Below are 14108 nucleotides of genomic sequence, written 5' to 3'. Positions count from 1 at the left end.
GTGACCTTTACTGTTGTTGAAAACAGTGGCCTTAACTAAGAACGCTTGAAACCAGGAATTCCTGACAATTACAAGAGGCTATTTTTTAAATTTGCTTTAAATAATAAAGCACTGTTTGGAGTCAGAGTTATTGCTTTATGCCTCATATGGCTTCTAGAGGAAACTTGGCTGGTTTCTAGTCTCTATATCAGAAGTAGCCAAGTGCAGTCCACATGTAACATGTAGTAGTTAGCATTTTCCAAATGCTGGCCATAGCCACCCTTATCTTTAATGAAGTATTGTGGCTTAGAGAGGTAAAAGATCTCAATGTGCAGTCTGCTGCTCAGGATGCAGCACTGTATGTTGGAACCTGTAATCTTTGCAAGAACAATCCTCATGCTCAGTGAGAAGGTGGCTGCAATCTGATGCATTGAATGAACAGCATTTTTATTGAGAGTGGATGGGCAATCTCAGTGCGTCAGATAGAAATTTGAATCTACAAAAAGGATAGAGTGAACCTTTTTTCATTGAGAGACCTGCTGGATATTAAGATTTATACTATATGTTGTCTTTCATCCTCTCTGTTCAAAATCCGAGCCTAGGAAAGAAAAAAACCCCAACTTGTTAGTAGGAGATTTGCTACAGTGAAGGTTTCAGACCATTTCCAAATACCATTATTATTATTGTAAATATCCTGTCTTGCAGGTGCCATGGACAAAGCCAGTTCGAGGGAGGTACAGGTTGGTTAACTGTGTCTCAGAGAAAATGCCACTTCTTGAGTTGAATTGATTTTTGTTTTAATTTTACAGGATGGTTTTTCCTAGATGGACACTTTAGACTAAAGTATAATTCTGAAAGTAACTTTCTTCATGAAATAGGCATCTCTGCTAACTAGTCTTTACACTCATACAATGAGAATCAACCACAATCACCTTTATCACTTGAACTATCAGAGAAAATAGCGTTGATTAGTTGTTTACCAAACAGATTGCCATTATGCTTCTCTAGCTCTTTAGAACAAGCCAAGAGAATGTTTTTATGTTTGTTTTGTACAGAAAGCATTGCTAATCTACAAGGAGGTTCAAACAGTTCTTGGGGTCTGAATATTGAAAAAGCTGAAGACTATATGAAAAGGACTTTCTGAATACAAATTAAAACACTTCAACTAACACTGCCACAAAGAAGATAATCATGATGAGTCCTCTTCACAAGTTGTGTGTTGCTTAGAGTTGAATAGACTATCATAGTGCCTGCATGAGTTCTCTAAAGCTCTTTAACAGCTGTTCTGTGTCTTTGTCCTGGTCATCAGTCTTATAGGGATGTGCCAAGTTTCTTAAAAGAACAGAACAATGTATCTTGCTAATTTTAAACTGCTGTATTCTTATTTGCAGCCAGCTGTGGTTCACCTCCAGGGCCAAGGTTCAGCAATTCAAGTAAAGAATGGTAAGATTTCCAAGAGATTATCAGCCTCTAACCTCAATCTCATAGGTGGGGTCTTTTAGGCAGTACACCATATAGCTGGGATCAGTAGGTCCCTTCCATATGGTGCTCTATTGGCATTAGAGTGACAGTACTATTCCCTCATATGACTCTGTCTGCTGCCTTTACCCCATCAGTTTAACTTCTCTTGTTCCTCCTTCGTCCTCTTCTCCCCTGTGTTCATACATAGTTGTCTCCAAATAGATTCCCCCTCCCAGTCCTCATTCCTGAATTTGAAAGAGATTATCTGCCTCATCAAACCATTAATCCAACCCCATCCATTGACTAGCTAGCCCTCTTCCCTAATCCATCTTTTGCCTTCCTTTCAGTCCTTAATGTATCCTATACCTTCCTCAACTCAGTCAGCCTGTGTTTTTCCCAATTTTCCAGCTGTCTTTTCTCAGGCTACCAGCATCTTTATCCACCCTTAGCCCCCAGTTCCATCAATATGTCCCTTGTCCTTAATCCCTGTCTTACTCCCCAAAGATCACTGAGCTGTTAGTGGAACAGTTCTCTGATAAGTGGTCCTGTGCCTGGACCCAGGCCGATTTCACTGCAGCACAAATCCTGTTTCTTGTGCAGTGCTCTGAGGCATTCATTTCCCAACTGAGGACACAGACTATAACTCTCTTTCATACACAAGATGCTGCTGCTGCCAAGTGCTATGTGGGCTGGGGGGAGGCAGTAAGGAGGGACTGGGGAAGTGGTGACCCCTACAGCTTCCTTGTTCATATGGATAGAGCTGACAGCAGTGCCTATAGTTAAGGCTGCCCAGTACTCACACTGGAAGACCTTGTTCTCAGTTGCTTATAATTGTCAAACTTTACCTGCTAGCTTGGATGCATCCTGCACTGGGTGTCGACTACCAGCTGATTTCCTCCCTACTCCTAAATTTCAGCAAAATTGTTTCCAAATATCAAATTAGACAAAGCAACTTATTTTCTCTGTTTTCAAAAATAACTATCATTGTTCGAATGAGAAGCTCTTGCTCCCAGCCAGGACTTGACATTAGTAGGTCACCCAGAAGTTAGATTGATGAGCTGAGCTGCACCTGAAGTTTGCCATGTGATACTCCTCTAAAAGTGTTTGGTCACACGTGCTCAGTAGAGACTTGTTTAGCAACAAAATTGTCTAACATATTCTGCCTGTGGTAAACTTACTCCAGTCTCATAAAGCCCCATGAGAAAAACAAGTATCCTGCAACTGCTCCTCCCAGCTGTTGGGGTCCAGTGTGCACCAAAACTGAGTGCAGGAAGACTTGATTCTCTTATGCCCTCAAGAGGTCTCCTTGCTCCTCCTGCCCAAGTAGGAGGAGGAAATGGCCTGACTTGAATGCACAGAGAAGCAGGGAAGGGGGCTTGGGCAAAAGGAGTTTAGTTTCTTACGTTGATTAGGACATTTACCTGCTCACCAACCATGCTAAAAGGTTGCAGTGTTAAAACACATCCCGGCACGTAGGCTTCTTGAGACAGCCTTTAATTACCCCATCACATACAAATTTTTTCTCCACAGGATCCCATGCTCATTTGGAGCCCTGACTGCCTTTGCTCTGGGCATGAATCAGGAGTGTGTAGCAAACGACGCCATTGCCTGTAGAACTCCTGCTGCTTTGATTGCAGAAGGAGAGGTTGTTCAGTGACTGAGGCAGGAGTTGCAGCCCTTAGGTGTTGGAGTCTGTCCCTGATTCTGTCACAGGGCATTTGTACACGTGATGAAAATTGCCCGTTTTAGCAGTTTAATTGTGTCTCTGTTTACACGTATGGGTTTTTCGTGCTGTAAATGAGTTTGTTGCAAACTAAACCACATCCCCATGTAGTTTAGTTTGCAATGTAGCTATGTGTAACATTGCAGCTTTTAATCTGACAGTTTGCTGCTCCCAGCCACAGAAAAGGCGGGCTGAAGGCAGAAGCCACAAGGGACCTAATCTTTTTTTTTTTTTCTTTTCTTCGCTGAGCTTGTCTGCATCGCCCATGGCTGGGGGGCAAGCTGCTGGTGGGCTGAGTGGCACCTGAGCTGCAAGGGACCCTGGTCCTTCCCTCCGTGGTGGTGGTGCCCCCTGGGGCCACCCACCCAGGTGGGCTGTTAGTGGGCCAGGGGCTGCCGTAGCCGGGGCTCAGGGAATAGTTGGATTGGACTGGGTGCTGCCTCCAACCTGGGGCAGCCTGTGGCCCATTAACAGGCAACCCCAGGGGGCACCACACCTGTGGAGGGAAGGACCAGGGCTCCTCGCAGCTCAGGGCCCACCAGCAGCTCAGTCACCAGCCACAGGCAGGCTTCACAAAAAATAAAAAGGAACTGGGCCCCTCACTGCTTTTTTTTTTCAAGCAGAGCCTGCCCGTGAGCTGCCCGGTGGGCTGAGCGGCCTCCGAGCTGCAGGGGGCCTGGTCCTTCTCTCTGTGGGTTCGTCTGGGTAGGCAGCTAGCAGGTAGGTGCTGCCTCCAACTCTTCCCTGAGCCTGCCAGGGCTTCCAGCACCACATGCACCATCACCGCTGCCTTGTCGCTGCCTGGGACTGCCCAGGAATGGCCTGGCTTGCCCCTGGGGCAGCACAGGGAAGCGGCAGGAGGTTGGCTCAGTGTGCTGGCAGCCGGAGAAGGCGACAGGGATGGTGCGTGCAGTGCTGGAAGCCCCGGCAGGCTAGGGGAAGAATTGGATCCAGTGGGTGCTGCCTCTGAGCTGCTGCCACGGAGGGAAGGACCGGGACCCTGCTCATGCATGCAGGCTACCCTGGGGGGAGAGGGGGAGCAGCAAGGGGCACAATCCTTATTTTATTAATTTATTTTAAAATAAGGGGGTGCCGCTGCTGCAGAGGGAAGGACAAGGCCCCCCCCCCCTGCAGCTCAGGGGCTGCTGAGCCCACCAGCAGCTCTACCCCCCCTCCTCCCCCCCCACACCACCTGGCTGCAGGAGAGATGGGCAGGCTCTGCAAAAAAATAAAAATAAAAAAAATAAAAGGATTATGCCCTTCACCACAACAGTGACAGATGCCCCTAAATTGAAATGGTGGGTTTTTAATCATCACAATTAAAAGCCCACCATTTCAGTTGGAACTAAACCCCCGTCGTGTACAATCACCCAGAGTTTCTAATTGATGTGGGGCAGGTCACTTATACAAAACTCTTAATAAGGGCCACATTATGGATTCTTCATTTACAATTTCCCATACCTGAGGTGCTTGGGGTCTGAGTTGCTGAAGTATTAAATAGCCACCATTGTAATAGAAGTCAGTTGGGCATATGAAAAAATATAAAAAATGCATTTTACTATGAAAAATCAGGCTGGAGGTATCTCAGATTAGGTACCCAAAATTGGCAAATACTTTACAGTTTTGACTTGATCTCTGCGAGTGTCAATTTTCCCAGCTATGAAATGAGAATAACAGTAGCTATTCTCACAGAAGCATTGTGAAGATAAATTCATTAACTTTTGTAAAGCACTCATTTTATGGGGAAAGCATCATAGAAGTACCCAGGAGGATATGAATTCTTTTGTATTCAGGATAGAGTGTAAATTGTGCACAACACAAAAGGCCTGGAGCCATATGCTGAAAGTTGCAGATAAAAAGAAATATTCAATATGTATCTATTCAGCAAGCATCATCCATCCTGTGCATTGAATGAGGCTAATGTCCTGTACAAAAATTGTAAGTCAGCAGGTATTTAAACACCATGTTGTCAGATATTTAAAAACCATATAATGATGAAGGTGGTCAGGTTAATTCATTGGCTGTATTCAGGGGTGGATCCAGTGGGAGTGGTGGTACAGTTGCACGTGCCTTCTGCCACTGGCTGATCTGGGCACAAGGGGAGCCCCAGAGCTCTCCTGCCTTGCACGCTGTAGATGTGTGGGGTGCCAGGCTTGGCAGGGGACAGCAGTGATGGTTCACAGGTTCCTCCTTCCAGTGCCTGCTCCCTGCCAGGGGACACCTGTGAGGGTGAGGAGGGCAGGCAGCGGCTGGAAGAAGGAAACTGCACACTGCTTCTGTGTAGCCATTCCCCACAGCCCCTGGCTGGAGTAGGGCAGGAGTGGCTCTGGGCTCTGTGCCCCTCTCCCCTCATGCCCCTGGGTCAGATGGGGACAGCAGCAGTGGTGTTGGCAGGAGGACTCACCCCTCCCCCTTCAAATGCCTACTCATGCTTAGCTCCCTGCTGTTACCTACCAGCCCAGGAGCTCCAGCCACACCTCACCCCCAACCCCTCATGGTCTGAGGGACAGTGAGCTGTACCCCCCTTCCTTTACTGAATCCTGGATCTTCCCATGGTCATATTAGTTATGGCAATTCCTAATGTGAATGTTTGACTTAGCACCTTTAATCCTCTTTCCTCTGTATGTCATATGTAATAAATCAATGCCATTGTTTTTCTGTTGCTACCATGCTTTTCATTCTGACGAGTACTGAGTGACTGCCGTTTTCTCATACTGAGATCTTTCAGGTGGAGTCCTCAATGACTGGTCACGCATCACTATGAACCCCAAGGTGTTTAAGCTGCATGCCCGCAGCGGGGAGCTGGAGGTACTGGTGGACGGCACATACTTCATCTATAGTCAGGTAGAAGTGAGTACGGTCCTGGGCCTAACTCCTATTCTTGTATTATAAATGCAAGCTTTGCATGAACCACAACCAGCAAATTCCCAGAACCTCGTGTATCTTCTTAAGAATTTCATATTCTGGGAAGAGCGAGGGAATATAAGAGGAAGATGGTGTATTTTTTAAATCAGAAGGTCACACATCCACTATAATGCTAGCTGGCAGAGACTGGTTGCTGAACATGCATCCATAGTCTACAAATGCCTTTTTTCTCATTCCCTTCTGTGTAATTACTAGCAAATGTAACCCTTGTTCCACATTAGTACTGAACAATAGTCTCAGCAGGAAGCTGGCTGTTAGTCTGCTGTCTTACAAAACAAATATAAAACCAAAGTCCTGACTTGTAATCATTAAGAACCAGCACCATTCTTCAGAAACTCAGGATTTTGCCTGGGCGTCCTACTCAGATTCCAGCTGAGGTCAATCCAGTCCATCTTCCCAGTTCCCCAGTGGAATTAAATTGATACAAGGCATTTCCAAGGATCAATGTCTAGAAAGGCCATCTCTGCTAACCACCTACTTACATTGACTCCAGAGCTGGGTGAAATGTGTGAGTACAGTTCATCAACATGAAAAGTGCTATGCAAAAAAATTATTATACACTGTGCTTCTTAACATAGCTAATTGGGACATCTCCCCCTTCAACCAAATGTTACTCAGAAGAGAGATTGCCATTTAATCCTGCTGTCACAGTTTCCTGATAATCTGTGTCCAGGGTTTACAACCTACAGAAGAAACAAGGCAGCTAGAGAGCTGCTAAATCCATCTTAGCCCACTGCATTCACTTCTGGCAAGAAAATCTGTGTAAGTTCTGGGTCAGATTTTAGTGATGCCACAGTTGGCCACATGGAACTACTGCAGTTAAGTATCTTCTAGTTTACTTATCTGTCTGTTGTTAGCAGTTCCACTAGGATCATATCATATCCTAGTGGAACTGCTAACATGCAGCATAAACTTTAGACATCAACAAGTCATTCAGAGGCTCTTCCATAGTGATATACAAGTTGGTGCTCAACAAGAAGGAACAAGAAAGGCATTGCTATATGAACTAGAGTTTCTGACCACAGTATTTCACTTCCAGAGCTTTTGTCCTGTGCAATCTGTAAAGGAAAAGTAGAACCCAATTGGAATTTGGAGTGATATCCTAGCAGTAAGGGTGAGGGCACCCTTTGTGCAATGAAATCAGCTCCCCTTCTGCAGTGCCTCAATCAGGCTAAATATCACGCTATGGTGGGTATGCGTGGAATTAAGGAATTAGCAAATAGACATTGCCTTCAGAATCACCAGCTTCTCCTTATCAGGAAGGATAACCTCTAAGAGTAACCACTGCACATACAGGCTTCTACTCTGCAGCCTGAAGTTCTTTAGAATCAGTATATTAAAGGGTATGGAACAGTCTTTGTAGGAAAAAAAATGCATAAAACCCTGTCAAAAACTGTTTAATGTCCCAAATCAGTAAGAGAATCTCTAGAGGGATTTCAGTACCTGAGTCAAGTCTATTCATATCTCTATTTTGATTTTAATGCAGGTACTTTAAGTTCATTTTCCCCTGTCATTTACCTGTCAAGCCTTGGTGGATGTAGTTGTTCACAGGTATTTCCATGCTTGTTCATCCTAGCTTGTTCCATGCCAGGTTTATCCAAACACTCTGCATGTTCTCTTGGCTCAGAATAAGCCATCTTACTGCAGAAGTAGGTATGGAGGAACTTTGGAAGTGAACCTCATGAGATGTTTGGGTTAGGAATAGTTCACATGCATTAGTGGACTTACAGAGAAGGCTTCGGGTGTACATATATGTCCTTGCCCACTCCCTAATATGGTTTCTTTTCTCTGCTTCACATTAGGTATACTACATAAACTTCACTGATTTTGCCAGCTATGAGGTGGTGGTAGATGAGAAGCCCTTCCTGCAGTGCACTAGGAGTATTGAGACTGGCAAAACCAACTTCAATACCTGTTACACAGCCGGGGTCTGTCTCCTCAAAGCCAGGCAGAAGATTGCAGTGAAAATGGTCCATGCTGACATCTCCATCAACATGAGCAAGCACACGACATTCTTCGGGGCCATACGCCTAGGAGATGCACCAACATCCTAGATGAACCTGGCATGTACAAGGAGACTCCCAGAACTGCCTGGTGCTGCTGTTCATAGGTGTTTCAGTATTTCAGGGGGGTCTATAATCCAGCCACAAAGAAAACTGACCCAGAGCTATTTATTCCTTTATGTGAATGCAAAAAGAGCAAGGGTTCCTTTGCATTGCCTGGAGACTTGGACTGGAAAGGCAGTTGAAAGCCATTATGAGAAAGAAAGGTGGCCCTGTCCTTTTTTGTCTCAGTGTTTCAAGCATTACTGCACTGATACTCTTCTCTGTGGTCCTCCCCTGAGGCTTCTGGTGAGAATGATGTGGGTTTCCTGCTTTTATGTTGCACTAGCAAGAGCATCCATGGCAAGAGCAGCAGAAGAGAGACTGACTTCTGATGGATTTTTCTGTCCAGACACTCGTACACTGCTGCTTCTGCACATGTATGTGAGCAAGAAACCCTTGTGGTTTCTTCTTTTCCACCTATGTCAGACAGTTCTAATTGCAATGGTAATGTAATGTGAAAGGTGGAGAATGAGATCAACTGGGTGGTGTTTACATTCATCCTTTGGACTGTGAGAATAAGTAGGTGAAGTGTCTCTATACAGGGCTTGGAAGCAGGCTGCAAATGCAATAAGGGTGAAAGGAGCACCAATAATTAATTAGAGAGCAGGCTGCTGCCATGACTGCCTCTGCATGTTGTAAGCCCAGTGTTGAGATGTTCCTGACAGTGACAGGTTCCAGTGCCACTGCTACTTGCCACTCCTTCCATGTGTCCACAGGTATAAGTTGCCCTACTGTGTACTTCCTTGAAGTGTTGCTGTTGTAACATCAACTTGTACTAACCTACTGCATACCAAGAAATATTTACAGAGGCTTCACAATGCTGCATGCTGCAGGCACAGATGTCCACATAAACACTTAGAAGCTGCTCACTGAAATGGGTACTTTTAAAAAGAAAATATTCAAGGAAGCAGGCTAATATTTTCCAAGTTAATAGCAATTATGTGCTGGTTTTCGGGGGGGTTTTCTCATTCTGTACATCAGAAGAATCTTTCATTTTTGGTTTTGCAGCCCTCTACCTTGAAGACATTACAGTAAGTAGTGATGAAATAATCTCCACCAAAATCTGTACTGAAGACTCTGGTCCAATGCACATGCCCACCAATATTGAGTCTGGTCCTAATGTGACTCTTTGGTGTTAATGGGAAAATTATGACACCATAGCTTCTTTAGGCTTCCTAAATAATGCCTTCCCACCACCTCCTTTGGACTGATGAGAGAGAAAGCCATAAGGTGCATTTGAGGTAGGGAAGGGCTCAGACTTCAGTTACTTCTCTGCATTGTGTACCATTTTTTTAAAAACTGGCTACCTATGTACAGAACACATTTTCCAAACATAAAGGTCACTGGGAGAATAGGGTATTAGCCAACATACAAAAATAATTCCTGAATTGCAGAAGCAAATTCTTAACAGACAGCTTGATACTAACCTTCCTGTCTGTCATCATGAACAACTTAATGATAACCTGTTGGATTTTAAAAATGAACCTCTGTCAGTAACACCAAGACAGCAGTGGGATTGGCCAGCTAATGTTGCAGAAATAGCATCCTTGGCCTCACTGCCTTTGTCCATTTGTAGTCAGGGATCTCGTCTTCTAAGCATTGTAGCACCTGCCAGCAACTGTATTTGTTGTGAGATAAGCATTTCCTGGGTCTACCAGGCTTTGATTTCAAACCTCACTACTCAGAGGAGAACATAGTTTTGCCATAACAGTATGGGAAATTGCCTGCTATTCATTGCTTCCTTCTTTCCAGTCTTGATACAGTGGGCTATCATGAGCAGCTGGGCATTTAACTAGCCTTCAGAAGTCTGTTTCCCTCAAAATGAATTTGAGGTGCTCTCCTGTAAGAGTGGTGAATTCAGGAACTCTGTGTGAGATGAGAACAGTAATCTCCATTAAGCATCTCCTTGACAAGAATACTGTAGAATACAGTCTGCTTACCCTGCAAGACCAGAGCAGGTACCAGGAATGCAATGATCTGGAAGAGTCCAAAGAGTAAGCTTATCTTCTGTGTCCAGTGCTTCCAGGCTCCTAAATTCCCACTTGAATGATGTGACAAGGAGCAGGAGTACTCCACCCATGCAGAAGCAGTGCCTAACAGCTCTGCCTCATGCCCCTTGTGACCTGTATATATAGCAGCATTGAAGGACTCTACAGGGAACTGAATACTGCCTCCCTCACCAGCTTGCTCTCCAATGCTCAGCTTGTAAAATGTGCCTTTTTTTTTATTTTTTGTATTTGACCAAAGATGATTCCGGTATAAGCTGAGCTCCAGAACGCACAGTGCAGGAGGGTGGGGAGCACAGGGTCCTCATCACTAATTGCCAAAGTCATCACTGGCAGAGTGAGCATAACTCCATTGTTCTCACTGTCTTATGCCAACAGTGAATGGAACCATAAAGAGCCTTTTTATACACCGAGACCAAATGGCCTCTCTCCAGGAACAAAATCTTATAAATAAAGTATGGACCTGCATTATTAAGATGACTAAACTACTGTAAGTTCACAAAGCTGTGGAGCTGGTTCTGGTTGTGGCCTCTCTGTGTCACCATCTCAGGAGCCCTGTTTAATTATCCTGGAGTTGAACAGAACCAGTCTGAGACCAGATCATAGCAGCCAAGGGCTGGAGGTGGCACTCAGCAAGATTGTAACACAACGCAAGAGCAAACGGGCCTGATTCAGTCTTCCACTGTGATGCCTCTCGCTTTAGACAGGCATGAGTTAGGGACAAATTTTAGGGACAATTTTTTTGCACATCAGGGACCATGGTCAGACCCTGTGTTTTGCAAATGCGGCTCCTGCTGCTTTCCTGTGCCCCAGCTCTTTCCCTCCAGTGGCACTCTCCTGCTTTTGCTAATGTGCCTTAGCTCTGCCATTTTATTTCTGGCTGGATCCCAGTTGCAGAAATGTAGCAATCAGTGGATGGTGTACATTACAAGCTTAACCCCCCTCCCCCATTCCTATATATAGACAATCTCTGGGGAAATACATTCTGCTGCTCTATTATTGCCATCTTGAAAAGAACTGTCTGCGGTAGATGATTTTGCCTACACAAGAGTAGCGGGTCTGCTGCTCTTCCTTTTCCCAAGTGCCTTTCTTACATATATAAGCATGTCACCTGTTTATAGGATTGAGGAGCCCAGTTCCGTGCTCCTTCTGACAGCTATACCAGGTGACCACCAGACCTGGGCTGGCGTTACAGAACCGTGAAAGATAAATGCTCTGAGGCGAAGAGCCATGGTTTGTATTTAGAAAAATACATTCTGAATACTTGGAGGTAGATTGTTCAATGTTCTCGCAGCCATGAGAGTCGCCACAGGGTTTGTGCTCCCCAACTTTGTACCTCTTAGGACAAACTATTTGGTCATAGCAGAACTTGTATGAAGCGAGGGGATGGTGCAGAGAATTAGTGCCAAGCTGCTCCAGCTGCTTGTTGCTCCTAGCTTTAAAGGTCCAATGATTTCTGCACCAGATCAGGGTTCTGTTACTCTCCAGCACAGCAGCATTGCTGTAGATTTCTCAAGCAAAGAAAAGTGACCGTGTCTGTTCTAATAGTCTGAGTTTGGGGGCGCTACATGAGGTGACTGAGATGTGAATTTGTGCTTCCTGCTGTGTTCAGCTGCACATTTCAAGGTTGTCTGGAATGCAGAAATGCTGCAATGAGTGTTTAATTTCTTATTTTCAAACTTGTTTGAAGTATGCAAAGGCTCACCCATTGCTTGAAATGAGTACTGTTGTACTAAGAGTCCTCATACTGGGTATTGGGCTCCTAGTAGACAGGGCCTGCTGAAAGCATTAGTGACGGCTGGAATGAGCAGCCCCAGGCACCCTGGTGTCTGCGAGTTGAGTTCATGGAGCAGCATTTTTTTGCTGATTGTTTCCTTATCATTCTGGCAGGTTGAGAAGTGTTTCCCGTTCATGGCTCTCTCACTCGACCTGCCTGAGTTTGCAATAAAAAGCAACAGTGTATTTAGTTGTTGCATCCGTTTTTAAATTTGACTTCTACAAGTTGACTGCATGTGTCATTTCCTGCTTTGAGAGAGCCTGGAAAAAGGCTTATGAATCATTGCTTCAAGCAAGCCTCTCCTCGGGCTCCTATTATGGTAGAGGGGTTGTGGGCATAGATGTAACAACTCAAAGCCCACCTTTTCTCTTGTGTGAGCTACACAGTGATGTACTGATGCTGCTTTATGGATCAGCATCTTTATTCAAGACACTATCTGTATATAAAATATACATAATGTATATAATTGGGATGTAAGTTTATGTAAATTGTCAATATTTTCTTTGCAAATAAAGCTTTCTCCTGATCTGACCTAGTTCAGTCACTTCTGAAACACTTTTTTCCCCTCTAAGAGCATCCCATTGAATGCGTTGCTTACTCATTTTATTGTCAATCTTCCCATGTTTGGAATTTTTTATTGGAGACTCAGTTGCTGGAGTGAAGAAATTGCATGCGAACTGCAGCTTTCAGTTAAAAAAGCAAGTTCCCAGCCCTTGTGATAGCAAAGGAACCTGGACATTCTGAATGGAGTGCCCCCTAACAGCTCAGAAACCAGAAGACAAAAAGGTCCCCAAAATTATTTTCTTTTAGATGTAAAGATTGTGGCAGTGTGAGATCGTTGTTGACTGTTTGGGGCCTGCTGAAGCGCTGCATTTTACAATGATACAAAGCCCTTACCCAACATAAGCCATTTTCCAAAGGTGATGTCTAATTGCAAAACAGGAGGAGAAAGAAATTTCCTACCTGGAGGTTAGAGAGTGCCAGGTTAGACTCTGTGGCTGGGGCTGGAGAAAGGAAGGGTAAAGTGGCACATGGAATATGTGGTGCTTCCATAATGAGTCCTGTGCAAGGTTCATGCCCAAATCACATGACACCTGGTTTTAGTGTTTTCATACATGACAGACTGACTTTGTTTGGCCAAAAAAGAAAAGCAGAGGGGAGGAGACATGAATTTAGTTGTCTGTGCACACATGGGGCAAAGTAACGTAGGGCTCACAAGTCCCCAGAAGTGGGGTATGGTGTTTACAGGGCATAACACAGGAGCTGTTTCTCAAGCTGTATGTAGTGTTTTATCTGATAACATCTCAAGCACTTCCGTTGCTGTCAAATGCTGTCATGTTCAAGTACTCTCCTGCTTGGGATCCCACTGTAGAAGTACTACGGATCTTGTGGGAAAGTGGAAGCCCCAGAGCTAGCTACATCTGTATAACTTCATAACTGCCTTGGACTGGCCCTGACTTTGTGCTCACCCTCTAGGCTGAAAAGCCAGCTTTTTTAGTCTACACTTGATTTCCTCTGCATCTGATTACTGGAACTCACTCTCCTAGAAGCTGAAAGCAAGCTGCGCATACATTAGCAAGGGATGGAGCAGCTCCACCTCCAAACGAGAAACTGCTAACAGCGCATCATTCTAGGGATCCACGTAGGCACTTAGCTTCACACATTCTCCAAGTGGATCCACAGGCCTGGTTCATTCAGGACGTGAACAAACCAAAACCTGGCTTGTCCATCTGTGACCCACTGAGGCAGCTGTGCTCAGCTGGCACTGGCTGTGTTGTGGCAGCAGTTGGAGGGTCCTGGGTAACTGAGGCAAAGGTAAGCGATTTCCTGGTAACAGCCAGAAGCAATAAGAGGGGGTAGGAGTCCCAGGTGTAGCAACTGAGACCTCTGCTGCTAGCACTTTGAGGGAAGTCTCAAGAGCCCAGCACTAGTCAGGAAACACCACCTCACCCCTGGCAGTTTCTGAAGGTTGAATCTACCTGCTCCTGGTACAAGTTATGGTGCAGGGAGGAGCAGGGAGCACAGAGGCCCAGTATTATTGATACCCTGGCATCGTCAGTCAGGCCTGCTGCAGGCTGTAACATTTCCTACAGCATTACCCTTTCCAGTGCTTTTCCACACTCTACAACTGG

General features: G+C 45.1%; 1 protein-coding gene across 5 annotated transcripts in view; it reads left to right on the top strand.

Moving 5' to 3' along the window:
• Nucleotides 1–12507, top strand: part of EDA (ectodysplasin A) — a 187018-nt gene extending 174511 nt beyond the window's left edge. For 2 of the 5 annotated variants that reach the window (XM_059732766.1, XM_059732767.1), the window contains 4 exons: nt 685–719; nt 1371–1422; nt 5883–6013; nt 7891–12507. In XM_059732766.1, the coding sequence (XP_059588749.1) occupies nt 685–719; nt 1371–1422; nt 5883–6013; nt 7891–8142 (470 nt within the window). In that variant the 3' untranslated portion in view covers nt 8143–12507. The remainder of the gene's footprint in view (nt 1–684; nt 720–1370; nt 1423–5882; nt 6014–7890) is intronic. The other 3 variants (XM_059732765.1, XM_059732764.1, XM_059732763.1) reach the window with 3 other exon arrangements.
• Nucleotides 12508–14108: the final 1601 nt, after the last annotated feature.

The sequence above is a fragment of the Alligator mississippiensis genome, chromosome 8 (assembly GCF_030867095.1).
Source record: "Alligator mississippiensis isolate rAllMis1 chromosome 8, rAllMis1, whole genome shotgun sequence".
NCBI classification, from domain to species: Eukaryota; Metazoa; Chordata; order Crocodylia; family Alligatoridae; genus Alligator; species Alligator mississippiensis.
This window is presented reverse-complemented; position numbering and strand designations above follow the sequence as displayed.